General features: G+C 38.5%; 2 protein-coding genes across 9 annotated transcripts in view; one reads left to right on the top strand and one right to left on the bottom strand.

Annotated features, from left to right (window-relative positions):
- Window positions 1-12977, bottom strand: part of LOC124170070 — a 154283-nt gene extending 141306 nt beyond the window's left edge. For 3 of the 8 annotated variants that reach the window (XM_046548757.1, XM_046548762.1, XM_046548763.1), the window contains exons 1-2: window positions 12443-12974; window positions 8938-9075 (exon numbers count right to left, since the gene is read on the bottom strand). In XM_046548757.1, the coding sequence (XP_046404713.1) occupies window positions 8938-9075; window positions 12443-12598 (294 nt within the window). In that variant the 5' untranslated portion in view covers window positions 12599-12974. Of the gene's footprint in view, window positions 1-8937; window positions 9076-12442 lie in introns of all 8 variants that reach the window. The other 5 variants (XM_046548764.1, XM_046548759.1, XM_046548758.1 and 2 more) reach the window with 4 other exon arrangements.
- Window positions 12978-13094: 117 nt separating this feature from the next.
- LOC124170021 overlaps window positions 13095-14792 on the top strand; it is a 343638-nt gene continuing 341940 nt past the window's right edge. The window contains exons 1-2 of the mRNA XM_046548706.1: window positions 13095-13936; window positions 14113-14246. The gene's annotated coding sequence lies outside the window, so the exon portion shown is untranslated. The remainder of the gene's footprint in view (window positions 13937-14112; window positions 14247-14792) is intronic.

Genomic DNA, 14792 nt, shown 5'->3' with positions numbered 1-14792 from the left:
TCTTTTTCAAGGCACATAGATATTACATGATTTAGAGGAGATATAAGCTTATACTCATGATTAAACAATATTGGAGCATGCATTATCTCACTATAGCGTATGCTACTGACTCTTAGAGTAGGAAACACATAAGAAATCATGTGAATGTACTCTCCAATGTACTGCTAATTTCGTGCTTTCAGGACAATTCCTACTAGGCTATCTCTTCCATGGGTAATGGGCAACTGAATAGTATGGGTATAAAATGTAAAGGCAGAAGAGAGCCATCAGAATGTTTTCTTCAATTACAGTCTAAATGAAGTTAATTAATTTCTCAGTCATATGGTGCTGCCTTAGTGATACATATCCTGGTTGAATTTCAGACTAAGTACCTCATGTTTGTGTGGCTGATAGCCAGGCTTATATTTTAACATCTCATTCGTATTGAGGTCTGTCTTGCCATGTCAGAGATACCATTGTGCTGTGTTGGCAAATAACTCAGTTCTGAATTTCACAAAAAGAGCTACACAAACACAGCCCAAACTTTTTATTTCAAAGAACCATCAGAAGTGGACAGAGATTTAATTGCCCTGCAGTGCAATATTCCTATTTCATCATTGTTGACTCTGTGCTCTCATCATCTTCATTGCTACTTAAAGAAATACGAGTGTTATCAGCTTAATTGCAGTACCCTTTTGCCATTCATAAAGGTCCTGTTAGGAAATTTCTTAGGACTATACCTCTAAAAAAGTGTAGGTCTGTGAGAGCAGCAGGCATCCTGGTGAAGCCTGGAGGAAAATTTTGCTGTAGGTGTGACAAGAGGATTTCCAAAATTTGTAAAAGTGAAGTTGTTTCCAATGGCATTGACGAAAGCAATAAAGAACTTACATCAGTTCAGTCTTTGGTGGAAAGTGATAGAAAATAAGAAGAAGCAAACTGCAGCTCGGAGGCTTCAGACTGCTCTCCTTTGAAATTAAATTTTTTGTCTTCTCACAGTAGACACTCATATTGAAAAGGAAAGATAACACAAGCTAAGCATCACCTTGTATCTAAAGTTTCTAGTGCATTAAAATTTGTGAATCCATCCCTGAAAAATCTCAGTAGCGATGAAGATGAGAGTGACAGTCAACTCATAAAGCAAAGGGCAGCTAACTTGGATGACTTGCTAACTAAAATTAAGAATAAATTGCCAACAGATAGCTGGCATGGTTAACTTCAAATGTTGACCCTGGCCCCTTTATCTTGGTCTAGGAAAAGGATTATGAGTGAATTTCATGTTTCAGACTACACTGTGAGACAGGCAAAAAAGTTCCTTCATGAGAAGGGAATACCTGCTATGCCATCACCATTTGCTGGGAAACCACTTCCAAACTCCACAGTAGAGCTGGTGAAAATTTTTTATGAGTTTGACAAAAATTCTAGACAGATTCCGGGAGCCAAAGATAAATTTAGTGTGGGTAAGAATGAGTATATGCAGAATAGGTTGATTTTATGTAACCTCAAGGAACTTTATGTGCTCTTCGAAGAGCAATATGCACAAGAAAAAATTGGGCTCTCCAAATTTTGTTCACTTCAGCCAAAATGGTGTGTGGTGGCTGGTGCTTCTGGGACTCATTCAGTTTGTGTCATACATCAAAATGTGAAACTTCTAATTAGTGCCTTGCAATTGAAGGAAACATATAATGAGGTGATGGATATCATCATTTCTAAATTTTGTGAATATGACCCCCTTCTGATACAGTGAAACATAGGCAGTGGGTTTCCACTGATAGAACAGAACTTCAGTTGTTTACATCATCCATTAATGAACTCTTGGACATTCTATGCCTCAAAATGAATAAACTGATGCCACATTATTACCTCACTAAAGAAAAACCCTAAAAAAATTTTCAAAATAAGCAAAGAAACCCTCAGTCATGAAAAGGCAGTTATCGTAATGGATTTCAGTGAAAAGTTTTCATTTTTAATTCAGGATGAAGTTCAAAGTTATCACTGGACCAATCTATCACGCACCATACACCCCTGCTTGATTTCCCTGAAGAAAGATGGTACTCTCACCACCTCATCTCATAGCTTCATATCTGTTGACCTTAGCCATGATGTGGTCTTTGTAATGGAAGTGCAATGCCACCTGATAGAATTTTTAAAGAGAAATTTGCCTATTACCGAAGAGGTTTAATGCTTCACAGATGGATGTGCGGGGCAATATAAAAAACTGCAAGTCTTTTATAAATTTTTGCCATCATTATAATGACTATGGCATTAATGCAACCTGGTCTTTTTTTCCACGAGCCATGGAAAGTCCTCTTGTGATGGTATAGGTGGTACCATTGAACGAATGGTGCAGCAAATAACAAACAGCTGCAGGATGCGTGAATTTCGTAGAGATAAAATGAAAAACATCAACATCCATAACATTTAGTCCAGTGATGTGGCTTGGTCGCCTAGTAAACTTCTTGAAAGATCCACCGAGGCAAAAACAATTCCAGGAACAAGAAACTTCCATTGTTTTGTGCCTTTATCGGATAGAAAAGTAGCTGCAAAGTTCACTGGCTTGGATGACGAGTACAGCATTATATTTGATTTTTGTTCTGAAACAGTGGATTTCCCAGATAATTTGGCAGTTGGTTCATGTGCAGCTTGTATTTACAGCAAGCAGTGTGGTACATTGGACTAGTGGAAGCTCTCAATCATGAAGGAGGTGATATTTCAGTTAAATTCATGACACTTAATGGGCCCTCAACTTCATTCTCTTGGCCATAGAGATATGATGTTTGCTGTGTGCCACTAGGACACATTGTGTGTGCTTAATTCTCCTGCAGCCACGAGCTATGGGAGATCATACTACTTCTTGAGGGAGGAAGTGGCCAACATTCAAAAAAAATATTTAGACTTTGTGAAAAACACTAAGACATCTTAGAATGTGGTCAGCCAGTTAAAAAGAGGAGGCTCACTTTCAAATCAATTAGTAGGGTTGTTAATTTAATTTTACTGTTTTTACCTAAATTTCCAATGATATAGAATGACCAGATGAAACATTGAAAGGGTGAAGTACCTGAGAAATTTCTCAATTCAAATGATATGATGACGGTTCCCTTTGACATTTGATTATGTACATTCCTGTGATGTCAATAAATCTGGATATGAAATGAATCTGGTCTTTGGACACAGATTACAATGAATGTAGGATATAATAGTGTACCATGGATCATGCAGTTTTTAACATTAAAACTCCCTCTGCTCGAATAGTTCAGATAGCACGAAATTACAGTACGTGGGGGAGTACATTCACATGATTGCTTATGTGTTTCCTACTCTAAGAGTCAGTAGCATACGCCATAGTGAGATAATGCATGCTCCAATATTGTTTAATCATGAGTATAAGCTTATATCTCCTCTAAATCGTGTAATATCTATGTGCCTTGAAAAAGAGCCTTTTTTTTCCTGTGACCATGAATGAGTATTTTTTTTACTAAAAGGAACGCCGGACTCACGATTTTTTTTTCACCAGGATCTTTGCTCATACATTAATGATTACTTTAAACTGAACCATGAGTCTGTATTTGCATGGCCTTTCCCTGTGGATGCTGACAATGAAAAATGGTACAAGCGAGATTTTTTTGTAAACTTTATTTTTTTGCAGCTGAATTACTTCATGCAGTGAATATTAAATGATAATCGTGGGATCATTATGAATCAATTATCTTTAGAAAAAAAATCATGCCTTTTCATCTCACAGGAATGGAGTTATGGATGAAAATAAAAATCACCATGTGTTGCACGTTGCGGCAATTTAGGGGTCACACCCAAATTTCAATTGCTCATATTTCATCAACAATTGAAAGTTGGGGGCTAAAAGTGTACACAATCTCTAATCATACCAGAATAAATGACCTTGGCAAGTTTCATGAAAATCCAAGTCGGTGGGTGTCATAGCCTGGATGATTTGAAATGGAATGACCCCACTGGTAAATGATCGTCGCCGGCAATTGTTTTTCGCGATCGCGAGGAGGATTCCCATCACTATTTTTAATCACTTGTATGTTCGCTTTTTCCGTTGCTAAAACCGTCACTAAAGACCCTGTATCAGCCAATCCGAATGCAATTACTGATTGTTGATAGCCATTAACCTTTGCAATGTGTTGATAACATCCTCAATAGAGTGCGGAAGAAACAGGCCTTATCAATGGTGTCCTCTCTCTCCCCCATCAACACCCCAAAAAATTGGTGCAGGATTCCCTTCCTAGGGAAAATTTCTCATTCCGTTACCTCTTGCTTCCCAAAAGAAAAATACAGAATCGCCTATTACACCCCCTCAACTCTCAAAACATTGCTGCCCAACTGCAAAGATCGTTTCCCACCAGAAAGAAGAAGTGGAATTTACTGCCTGAAGTGCGACGATTGTGACATGAGATACATCAGCAGAACGGAGAGAAGTGTTAATATCAGAGTGAGTGAGCATCGCAACTGCTTCAAAAAGAGGAAAGTTCATTCCAACTTCGCCAATCATTTATTAGAAGGTAAACACAATAGTGATTTTAAGCCAGATATCCTACATTCAGAAAGAAACAGGAGGAGACTCGATGCCCTGGAAATGTTGGAGATTATACAACATTTAAAGAACAACACCCCCCTTGCCAACGAACAAGTGCTCCCCTCCCACTCCCCTCTCTTTTCCATCCCCATCAATGATTTCCTACAGTGACAACCTTTAAATTTTCAAGTGCCTATCCACATGTGTGCCGTTAAAATTTCCAAGAACAAATACTAAGCAGTGCCTTTACCAAAATTCCCCCAGTGACCCATGTCCTTCCACAGCTGGACTCAACGACCTTCCATAGACTATTGTCATTTAGAAAACTCAATGTACCCCGCTAACCCTCTCTTCTCCCCCAACACCGCCACCTTCTTTAGCTCTCGTCTCCTCACCCACTTTAACCCCGCCCTCTCCTGGCTGTAAAAAAAACCCTCGACCCAAACCAAGGTTGCCCCTTCTCCCTTCCCCCCCTCCTTTTCCCTATTTCAGTCCGTGTTTAACCCTCACCCCCACCTCCCAACTAGTCCTTTTCCTTTCCGACAGATGTCCTCACAGTCACTTGTGTACTTTGGGTATAAATGTATGATGCATGCAGGTTTAGTCACCTGACGATGTAACCAAGTTACGAAACCCGGGTCGTGCCCATAATTAAACAATCAGTGAACCTTACAAAGTTTTATTTCCTTAATTCCAATATGGAGAGGTTTCACAAAGTAAAGCCTGAAGTTATTAGTTATATTAGTAAAGAGTTACATTGGTGAGATACCGTGCTCTTTACACTAACACATTTCAGTGAAAACTGAAGACAATTAAAGGATAATAATAAAAATAATAATTTTATTTGCCAGCAGACACAATACACTGATGTGCACAGGGCATGTACATGAGGCACTTCAAAAAAACTAAAAGTACATACCCAATCACTCAAACTCACAGAGGTTCATCTCAATTTGTTATAAAACACAATTATTCGTTTATGATATAGAAACATTGATCAATGAGATATAAAAATAGTGCTTTTTTAAATTGAGGTAGTCTCCTTTCATTCTTAATAGTCAAGGGTAAGTTATTATAGATTTTTGTACACATTGCCCTAGGTCCACTAAGTGTCAAAGATAAGTTAGATGGTTGGACATGCACATTATTACGTCTCTTAACATCCTCATTTTCACACAGATAAATGAAGCTGAGAAAATCTTCAAACGAAAATAATATCCTCTATGGGGATGACATTTAAAAAGCCATTCTCTTGAAAACGCTCCCAGTGGGAGTGAAATGTAGAAATGCAGAATTTTCAGAGACTGCCCCCTATCCCTGCTTGAACGTTATGTGGAGGACATTTCAAGTGCAACAATCCGTCCGTCAGATGGGACGTTAAGCCGTGGTCCCCTTGGCGCCTTTCGTTTAAGAGCAGGCTAATGCCGACACCGGGTTTCTCTCCACCCTTCCTTCCATACCCTTCCCTCATGGCGCAAATGACCTCAACTGTCGGTTGCCTCCTCCAAATACCATACCATATCTTAATATGCACTTAATATATACACTTTGAAATATTCCTCGGCAAGGTAAATATCGTAAAAAACCCTAGGATGGGCAGTAGAACACACAAGATAAAGATTAAAAACTCACAGTTCAGCTCACACAAAAATTCAGCTAGTTGTGTGAGTTTTTAATATATACTTATAAATCCCTATATTATACAATATATATATACATATACAAATAAATTCACAGGTAAGGAAAGAAAGGGATAGGAACATGTAATAGAAAAAGGACGAGGACAATGGTGCTGTGGTAGACATATATAAATCACACATCTCATGACAGTGCACTCACCTTCCGCCCGAGGCCAGATGGAGCATCGGTCCGAGGGGCAACAGTTGGTGGCGACGAGAGGCGCTTCCTCTCCTCTTCTCCCCCCCTTCCACTCCTCCCCCCCCTCACTCCCTTCCCGGCTGCTGACGCTCTTCCTCCGAGCCTTCAACGGCTTCCTCGACATGGCCGTCTCCTTGGAAGGCTTGGATGGAGGTGGGCTCGTGAGGCGCAGGGGCTTAATAGGCACCGAACCTGACTGAAAGACAGTTGAAAACCAGCAGTTTACTCTCAGCAACGACTCACGGGGTGTGGGCAGCCAATGAAAAATTCATGCACAATAGGGTGGTTTCCCATTATTTCTTTATTGCCTAAATCGAAAGATCATTACTCCTGGAGTACATATTTCATGCTTTTAGTTTTTTAAATGACGATATCCATTTTTTGCCATTAAATGAAAAGTGAAAAATTTCAAGCGTGCATAAACGTAACTAAGTATTAATGCTGGGAAAACCGTGTGTGACATCATTCTAGTTCCCACTGCCGCTAGTGAGGTGACCTTGGGGCGACGGTATGCGCTTTGCTGCAATGCAGGCTGCTAGCAGGTAGGAGAGTACCCTGCTAGCAGGTAGAGCTTGGCTTAAATAAGGATTATTATTACTCTATCAAACGAAGGAGACTTTTAGACTATAGGCAGTTTTAATAGGTGATTCTTAAGAGATGTTTCCCTGAGCTCTGTGCCTTGTGCATGCATTGCTAATCTCAGACAATGTAAAACTCCTATCTACTCGTCTAGAAACTAGTTCCCTGTGAGGTAACGTGGAGTGGCAATATGGCCTTTTTCAATTGCAGTTAAAATTGCCATTCGTCTTCACGGGGATTTCTAAAACCAAATAATTTGTATTATATGAATACACTAATGGTGGGTAACGATTCGCAATCAATGCCTTTCGTTTTCTTTGATGAAGGAAACTACCCTTTTTCGTCATAAAACCTTGAAAATCTCTCAAACTTGATTTTATAACTACGTTAGACAGATTGAAAGAAAAAAATCAAATCTTACAAGGCCCAGTCGCGTGCAAACACTGTCCACGCATTTATCTGCGCACGTGTATTCGAAAGCGCAACTATTAATTGGTCCGTGTGTGCCATGGCAGCACATTGACCTTAAGCCTGCGATTGGAAGTCATTAACCCTCAGGCAAAAACTCAGGCACTACTTCTTCACTTCCCTGCCATCCTCCATTTTCCCACTCACACCCTTTTATCCGGACATGAATTTTGCTACTTTAAGTGACGCAATAAGAGATAGCACTGTCATTGCTTGCGTTTGCATTCAAGGCATCTGTTGCGTTTGTTACATTTTTGTTAACGTGCGGCCGATGATTGTTACGTGATAAACATTTCTGCCTTAAATGCCTGCCTCTACAAACCGTGAATTTGATGACATTTAGACCGTGAAAACCTGGAAAAAAACCGTGAATTTCTTAATGTAGTTAGAGTGGGAACCCTGTAATGGTATTCCCTGGTGATCCGGCCTTCGATTCCTGTTTTTAAAATACTTTGCATATTTCAGAACCGTTTGTTCGTTCTTTTCAACTGCCGTAAAGCAGTGGTAAACCTGAGTGAGTGAGTGCTTGTGCGTGTGTTAGTTTCAAGTTTGTATTTTCAGTTAGTGTCTTATCTTGTCCATCACTCCCCGTGTTAGCGTTATTACCTCTCACTCCCATCCGCCCATCAAAGACTGGGCCTTGAAACATGATCGAAATACATATCGATTTTTCTTTTCACATGTCTAGCATATTTCTACAATAGGGTGGTTTCCTATTATTTTTTAATTGCCTATATCGGAAGATTATTACTCCTGGAGTACGTATTTCACGCTTTTAGATTTTTAAATGACGATATCTATTTTTCACGATTAAATGAAAAGTGAAAATTTTCAAGCGCGCGAAAACGCGATGGGGAAGGAAATCTCTCCGTGTGACGTATTTCTGGTTCCCCCTCCCGCCTTGTGAGGTGACCTTGATCGAGGCTCTGAGCACTGAAAGGACGCAGGATGCTAGCGGGTAGCTGAGTACCTTGCTGGATGGTAGCGCTTGGCTTAAAAAAGGTTAATTAATACCTTATCAAACGAAGAAAACTTTCCGACCTTAGCGAGTTTTAATAAGTGATTATTAAGACATGTTTCCCTGATCTTTGTGCCTCATGCATGCATTGGTAACCTCAGACGATGCGAAACTCCTATCCTCTCGTGTAGAAACTAGGTCCCTGTGATGTCACGTGGAGAGGCATCGCATGGGCGCCAATCTGGCCCTTTGCAAATGAGGATAAAAATGGACCATTGCCATTCATCTAGACCGGTATTTCAAAAACGAAATAATTTGTATACCATGAATACAGTAATGGTGGGTAACAAATCGCAATCAATGCCTTTTGGTTTCTTTGATGAAGGAAAATACCCTATTAAGTTTGAGAAATGTCTAAGGTTATAATGACGAAATTCACGACTTATTCACGGTTTTGAGGTTTTCACGGTTGAGTAGGAAGCCTGATTGAAACAAACCCTCAAGACAGAGTCCACAACAAGTATATGAAGGAAGCACTCACCACCATCCCGCGACCCGCGATCATTGTGAGCAATGCGATGTTCGCTCGGATGCACAACGTCTTGAAGACTTTGAACTCCTTCACCTTCTCGACGCACACCTTGCAAACAGCAGACGGGAGACCCTCATCCTTGGACACCTTGCAAGGAAACAAAAACAAATGAATGGCATTTTACCACACGGTAGCTACAAGATTTAAAATAGGGAAGCAAAAACTGATAGAGGTGGATGAATTCTGTTATTTGGGAAGCAAGATAACCAGGGACGGGAGAAGCAAGAAAGAAATTATCAGCAGAATAGCCCAGGCGAAGAGAGCATTCCACCAAAAGAGAGACCTGCTTACAGCGGGAAACTTAAATGTGGAAGTAAAGAAACAATTTATAAGAACCTACATTTGGAGTATGCTCCTATATGGAAGGGAGGCATGGACAATGACCGCAGCGGAGGAAGCAACGATAGAGGCCTTCGAAATGTGGTTCTATTCATAAGAATGATGAATATCAAATGGATGGACCGAGTTAGTAACGAGGGAGTCCTAAGAAGAGTAGGGGAGAAGTGAAGCCTCATGAAAAATAAATAAAACGTTTGTTAGGCTCATTCTAGAATACGGGGCATCAGTATGGGATCCTCATTTGAATCGGGAGATCAAGCAACTAACAAAAGTTCAGCGATTAGCAGCTAGATTTATTTGTTTTGGGAAACTTCAGAAGGAAGGCAAGCGTCACGGAAATGTTAATAACGCTGGGATGGAATTCTTTAGAGTCAAGGAGGAAGAAAGCACGATTAAAGTGTGTATTTTAAACTTACAGTGGTGATCCTGCGTGGAGGGAGCTAACGAATCGGTTAAAAGGACCGAGTTATCTGGGTTGGAGGGATCATAATTACCAGATCAAGGCCCCAAGACAGCAGACAGGTCGACTAAAATTTTCCTTCTTGCATCGGGGGATAGAGGATTGGAATGGCTTACCGGAGGAAATTTTTCAGGAGCCATTTCCAATTCACGCCTCTATAGGTATTTACCAAAAGGATAGATAAAATTGAATTTTGAGGGCTTTGTAATCATATATTTTTTAATTTGGTGTTTCTTGTCTTTTTTCTTTGGACTTAGTATATTATGGTGTAAAAATGGATTTTCAGGGCAATGTAAATTAGACAAGTACTTATTGGTTTTTTTTTGCTGATCTGATGCTATGTATAAGGGACATGTATTTTGTAAAAAATGGTTTTTTGAGGGCTTTTTAACAATTTCTTTTGGTACAAAGTATTTTGTTTTGTTTTGCATTTTGGTCTATACATATTATTGTGCCCTAACTTTATGTTACCACCCGACAATATGGTCGACTTGTAACTAATTCTTTGATAATAATGATAATAAAAACCTTAATAAGAAGACAGAACAACCTTATTGGCCACATCTTGAGACATGATGGCCTGACGAAGACAATCGTCGAAGGACAAGTGGAAGGCAAGAATGGAAAAGGAAGACCTCGAACAAAATATATGGAACAAGTAAAGAGAGATGTGAAAGAGAAGAAATTAGTAGGTGTGAAAAGATTAGCTGATATGAGAATGGAGTGGAGAGCTGCATCAAATCAATCTGAGGATTGTTGACCAGTGATAATGATAAAGGAATACAATAAATGCTAGTCCCAACTTCACATAGCACTTGATTCTTTATTTGTAGATGGCTTGTGTACTAATACCCCCTGCCGCACGCCTTGTAGGTGTCTTGTGGGCTACTAGGTACATATGTAGATGTAGATGACAGGGGGTGCCTTCTGCACAAGGGGTCTCTTCACCCTGTCTGGCAACTCAAATCGTCAACTCCCCCAGCCCAAGGGCTAATAAAATCACAGCCTCCAACATTAAGGTCATTCTCGAAAGCACCAACAATCAAAGTAACTTTGTTTCGAGTTCATTTAATGATGGTTAGCAACAAATAGTACAAGAAGGGACATCATCCTGTACAAAAGGCAATTATACCTATTTAAAATGAATAAACATCAGCACTATTTCTGCATTTTATGTTCAAACAAACACTGGCAATTGGTCAAAACAGATTACTCTACATTCTGTGTTGGATTGAACACTTCCCCGTAATTTCTTGAAACATTTAGAACACAGTAATTTTTAAGGTGACTCTCCAGTATTTATAATGTATATCCTAAGGCCACAACTTGAATATTCAGTTAGCATTCATCAAACCAATCCTAGGATTGTTGACCAGTGATGATGAGCTACAAGATTTAAAATCCTCGACTTTTCCCCAACTACTTACCACTAGCACTACAGACCAATCCTTACACCCTTATTACATGCCATAGCGGGTCATTTTGACTCAATGTTTGCATATTTTACTAAAAAAAATAATTCCTTCCTAGTCTATCTAGGTGAGGAGATTCAGATTAAGATAGAAAGTCCACATCTATGGTTTTGTTAATGTGGAAGTATTTGGTCGCACTGCATGATGGAGTACAAGAAAACAGTCAATTGTATCACTACTCTCAATAACGTGGAACTAGCTGCTTTGTGTGAGGGTGCATGACATTTAATGGACAATTGGAAATTCAAGAAAAAGACTTGTGTACAAACTTGTGTATCTAAGTAGATACAAAAAAGCCAGTGATCTTGACTGGAGACAACCAGTCCTCTATTCACTAACTGATTAAATAACTTACGGTAGAATGTAATATTTTTGAGGTCTTAAAATATTTTATAGTATTATTTTCTAAGTGATCATATTCAGAAAAAGATTTTTAATGTACAATATATGCCGTTAAGTGATCAAAGGGCAGATATTATTACTAAGCCTCTAGGCACCATACATTTCTGCATGTTAAGGGAAAACCTAAATTTTTTACTAAAATTGTCTTAAATTACATTGAATTGAGGGGGGTGATAATATAGTAATTTGCAATCCCTGTTTTTGGTGATTTCCCACTGATTAAACTGTTTTTAAGATGGTAACTCTTCACGATTTGGACCATTATAAGGACATGCGGAATACATATTTCATCATCATTCTGCATTCAGATTACATATACTACCAGTATTAAATGTATGTATTTCCACACTCAAATTTGTATACAACCCGTGTACAAGGCAACCACACACTGAATTCCACCAACTTTTGTACAAAATTATCATGCAATATTATTCGCGTTGCATATATTTTTTTCATAGGGATATGCTGTGTTCTGATATTATGCCAACGAGTTGGTTTATGAAACATTTAACAAGGCAAAAAATGTTTCACAACAACAACATTTAAATATGGGAGCGCACCATTGCAAGGGAAGTGGCAACAAGTAAATTCGCATTTATCGCTCGTACAAATCGACGAAAGCACTTTGTGCATAAATCAAACACAAATTTCCGACTTTTCACCGGCAGAAAATATCTTCGATTGATCAAATTATGGAGGAAATCTGCCCACCAAATTTTCCATAGTAAGATTAAAAACCATCCTTGGCTCTACAACAAAAACGTCCACGCTAACCACTTACCTCCATCTGAAGCAGCTCCTTGATTACTTCCCACAACCGATAACCATGATAGCCTTTGGGATCGAAAATGTTGACCAAATCTTCGTCTCCCACTAGACACAATCGACAGACTAGTAACCTTTCGCTGTCACTGTGGAAAATGTTTTGAACATCCATGTTTATGACGTAAAAAAAACTTTTATCCCGGAACGAAAATATTCACTTCATTATAGAAAATGAAATTGATGTTTCCACGTCAATTTCGATAGCCTGGAAATATCATTCGAATAAAACCACAAAATAGCATCCGATTTCATGCAACGTAGGCCCCTTGCAGGATTACTTTCACACAGATGAGATGGGAGTTGACCCAGTTCCTCCAACTATGATGTCAAGGCGCGGCGACACTTTCTTCTGGACGCAGGATCACAAATATGTACGAGAGCATGGGCATTCGAGCCGTATTTACATGTTTGTTAAAACTTATTTCGACCATTCGTTCTATCAACAACCTTTCTAGCCTCTACGTGCACGTTGGCGCCTGAGGTTGGCGCGGGGCGCGGGACTTGGCATTGCGCATTCGCTTTTAACGTTTGTCATCGTTTTTTAAAATATACTTTTTGCCGTGTGCGTCGCTACCAGCGGTGTTCAAATAGCGCTAAAATATGATTTGCATCAAGATGATCACTAGAAAAAAACTGACTGCACCCGATAGCATATGGTCACGAATGGAGGTAGGGAACGGACACAAACGGAAAAAAAACATAGTTGTAGTTGCTTTTCAGTTTTAGTTTTTTTTGCAAAAAGATAGTTGCTTTTCGAACGAGGTTTCATTATGTTTGTTCCTTTTTTTTAATAGAAACCGAATAATCGACTCTGTAAAGCCAATTTCTTTAGTGATGAGTTTGATGTTATTAAATTCTTTCGAGAAGTTCATTTCACGGAGGATAATATTTACTTTTCTATGATAAAGAGCATTGACTGTAGGAGAGCTGTAAACTGTAGGAGAGCTTATAATTGGATGACAGTGCAGTATTAATAAATTAATTATAAAGGAATTCCTACACGTACTTATACCACAATCTGAACAACATATCCAGTAATATCAATAAATGGAGGCTTAATATTTAGTTTCGGAAGTGACCTATGGAGGCGCTGTAGTATTTAGAGAATAAATTACGCATCTGTTAGCAAAGGGTAAAGTATAATAAGTGGATTGTTTTGTTGATTATATTCAATAGAAAATGTGCGATTTACCATTCCTTTTATTATCAACTCTATAAAATTGCATTTCGCTGCGTGGAATATTCGTCTTCGCACTTAACTTCTGCCGTCTCCATGTTTCAATCAACAATTGAAGTAAACAAATGTTTGCTGCAAAACTATTTCAAATCGGAGTAATAAGTTACGGACATTAATATCGGGAATGAGATAAGATTGTTTAAGTAAAGAGAAAATGAAGAAAAACATAACTATAAGGTGTGTTAAGACCTCAATTTTGGGACATCTTAAAAGGTGGGTTGACAGGATGAACTATTTTATTTGGATATTTTATCAGAATATGGCACTCGGGCGAATCCTTTGAAAATTTTTTAACCTCTTCACGGCTCTTAATGGAAGTATTATATTAAATTAAGATATCTGATGTCGATTTAAAGTAATGAATATTTAGAGAGGTATTTTAATTTTAGAATCAAGAAAGAAATGGGATTAATACTTTGAGGGATAAAGCAAAGAAAGTGAAATGCATGAGAGTACAGAATATGTGACAAACTGAAAAAGATACCATCGTGTTAAGACATCAATTTGAGGACATCAAGAGAAGGTAGGTTGGCAAGATGAATACTATGAATAGAATATATATAGTAACATTTTATTATTCGGAATCAATTAGTTCCAATTACTTTGAACATAAGAAAGAATGTGCATGATGGCATTTTCTAGAAAATCTTTTAAGTAACTGTCTTAGGCTTTTAAAGTAACTATTGTATTAGTTCTTGATTTCTCATGCCGATTTAAAGTAGTAAAAAAGTTTAAAATTACGATCAGATAATTGGAGAATCAAAGTGAATGGATATTGTTACATTTTCATGTAAATGGAAACTATAATGTTGTTGCACTTAATAAAACAAATGAAGTGCATGAAAATAAATAGACAATAATAACTATATTATTAATCATATCATTCGAAGGGCTTATAATATTAAAAGACGATTTTTTTGCCAACCAAGTAGGCTAGCCAACCAAGTAGAGCTCTGGCATTTCGTTAAAAGTAGATAAGAAAACTTTTGTTATGCCTTCAGTTCACAATAAAAATTATCGCTGAAAGTTGAAAGTCCGCGTATTGATGATAGAATAATTGATACATCCA

The sequence above is a fragment of the Ischnura elegans genome, chromosome 13 (assembly GCF_921293095.1).
Source record: "Ischnura elegans chromosome 13, ioIscEleg1.1, whole genome shotgun sequence".
Lineage (NCBI taxonomy): Eukaryota > Metazoa > Arthropoda > Insecta > Odonata > Coenagrionidae > Ischnura > Ischnura elegans.
Note: the sequence above shows the minus strand (reverse complement) of the source record. Positions and strands in the feature narration are given on the sequence as shown.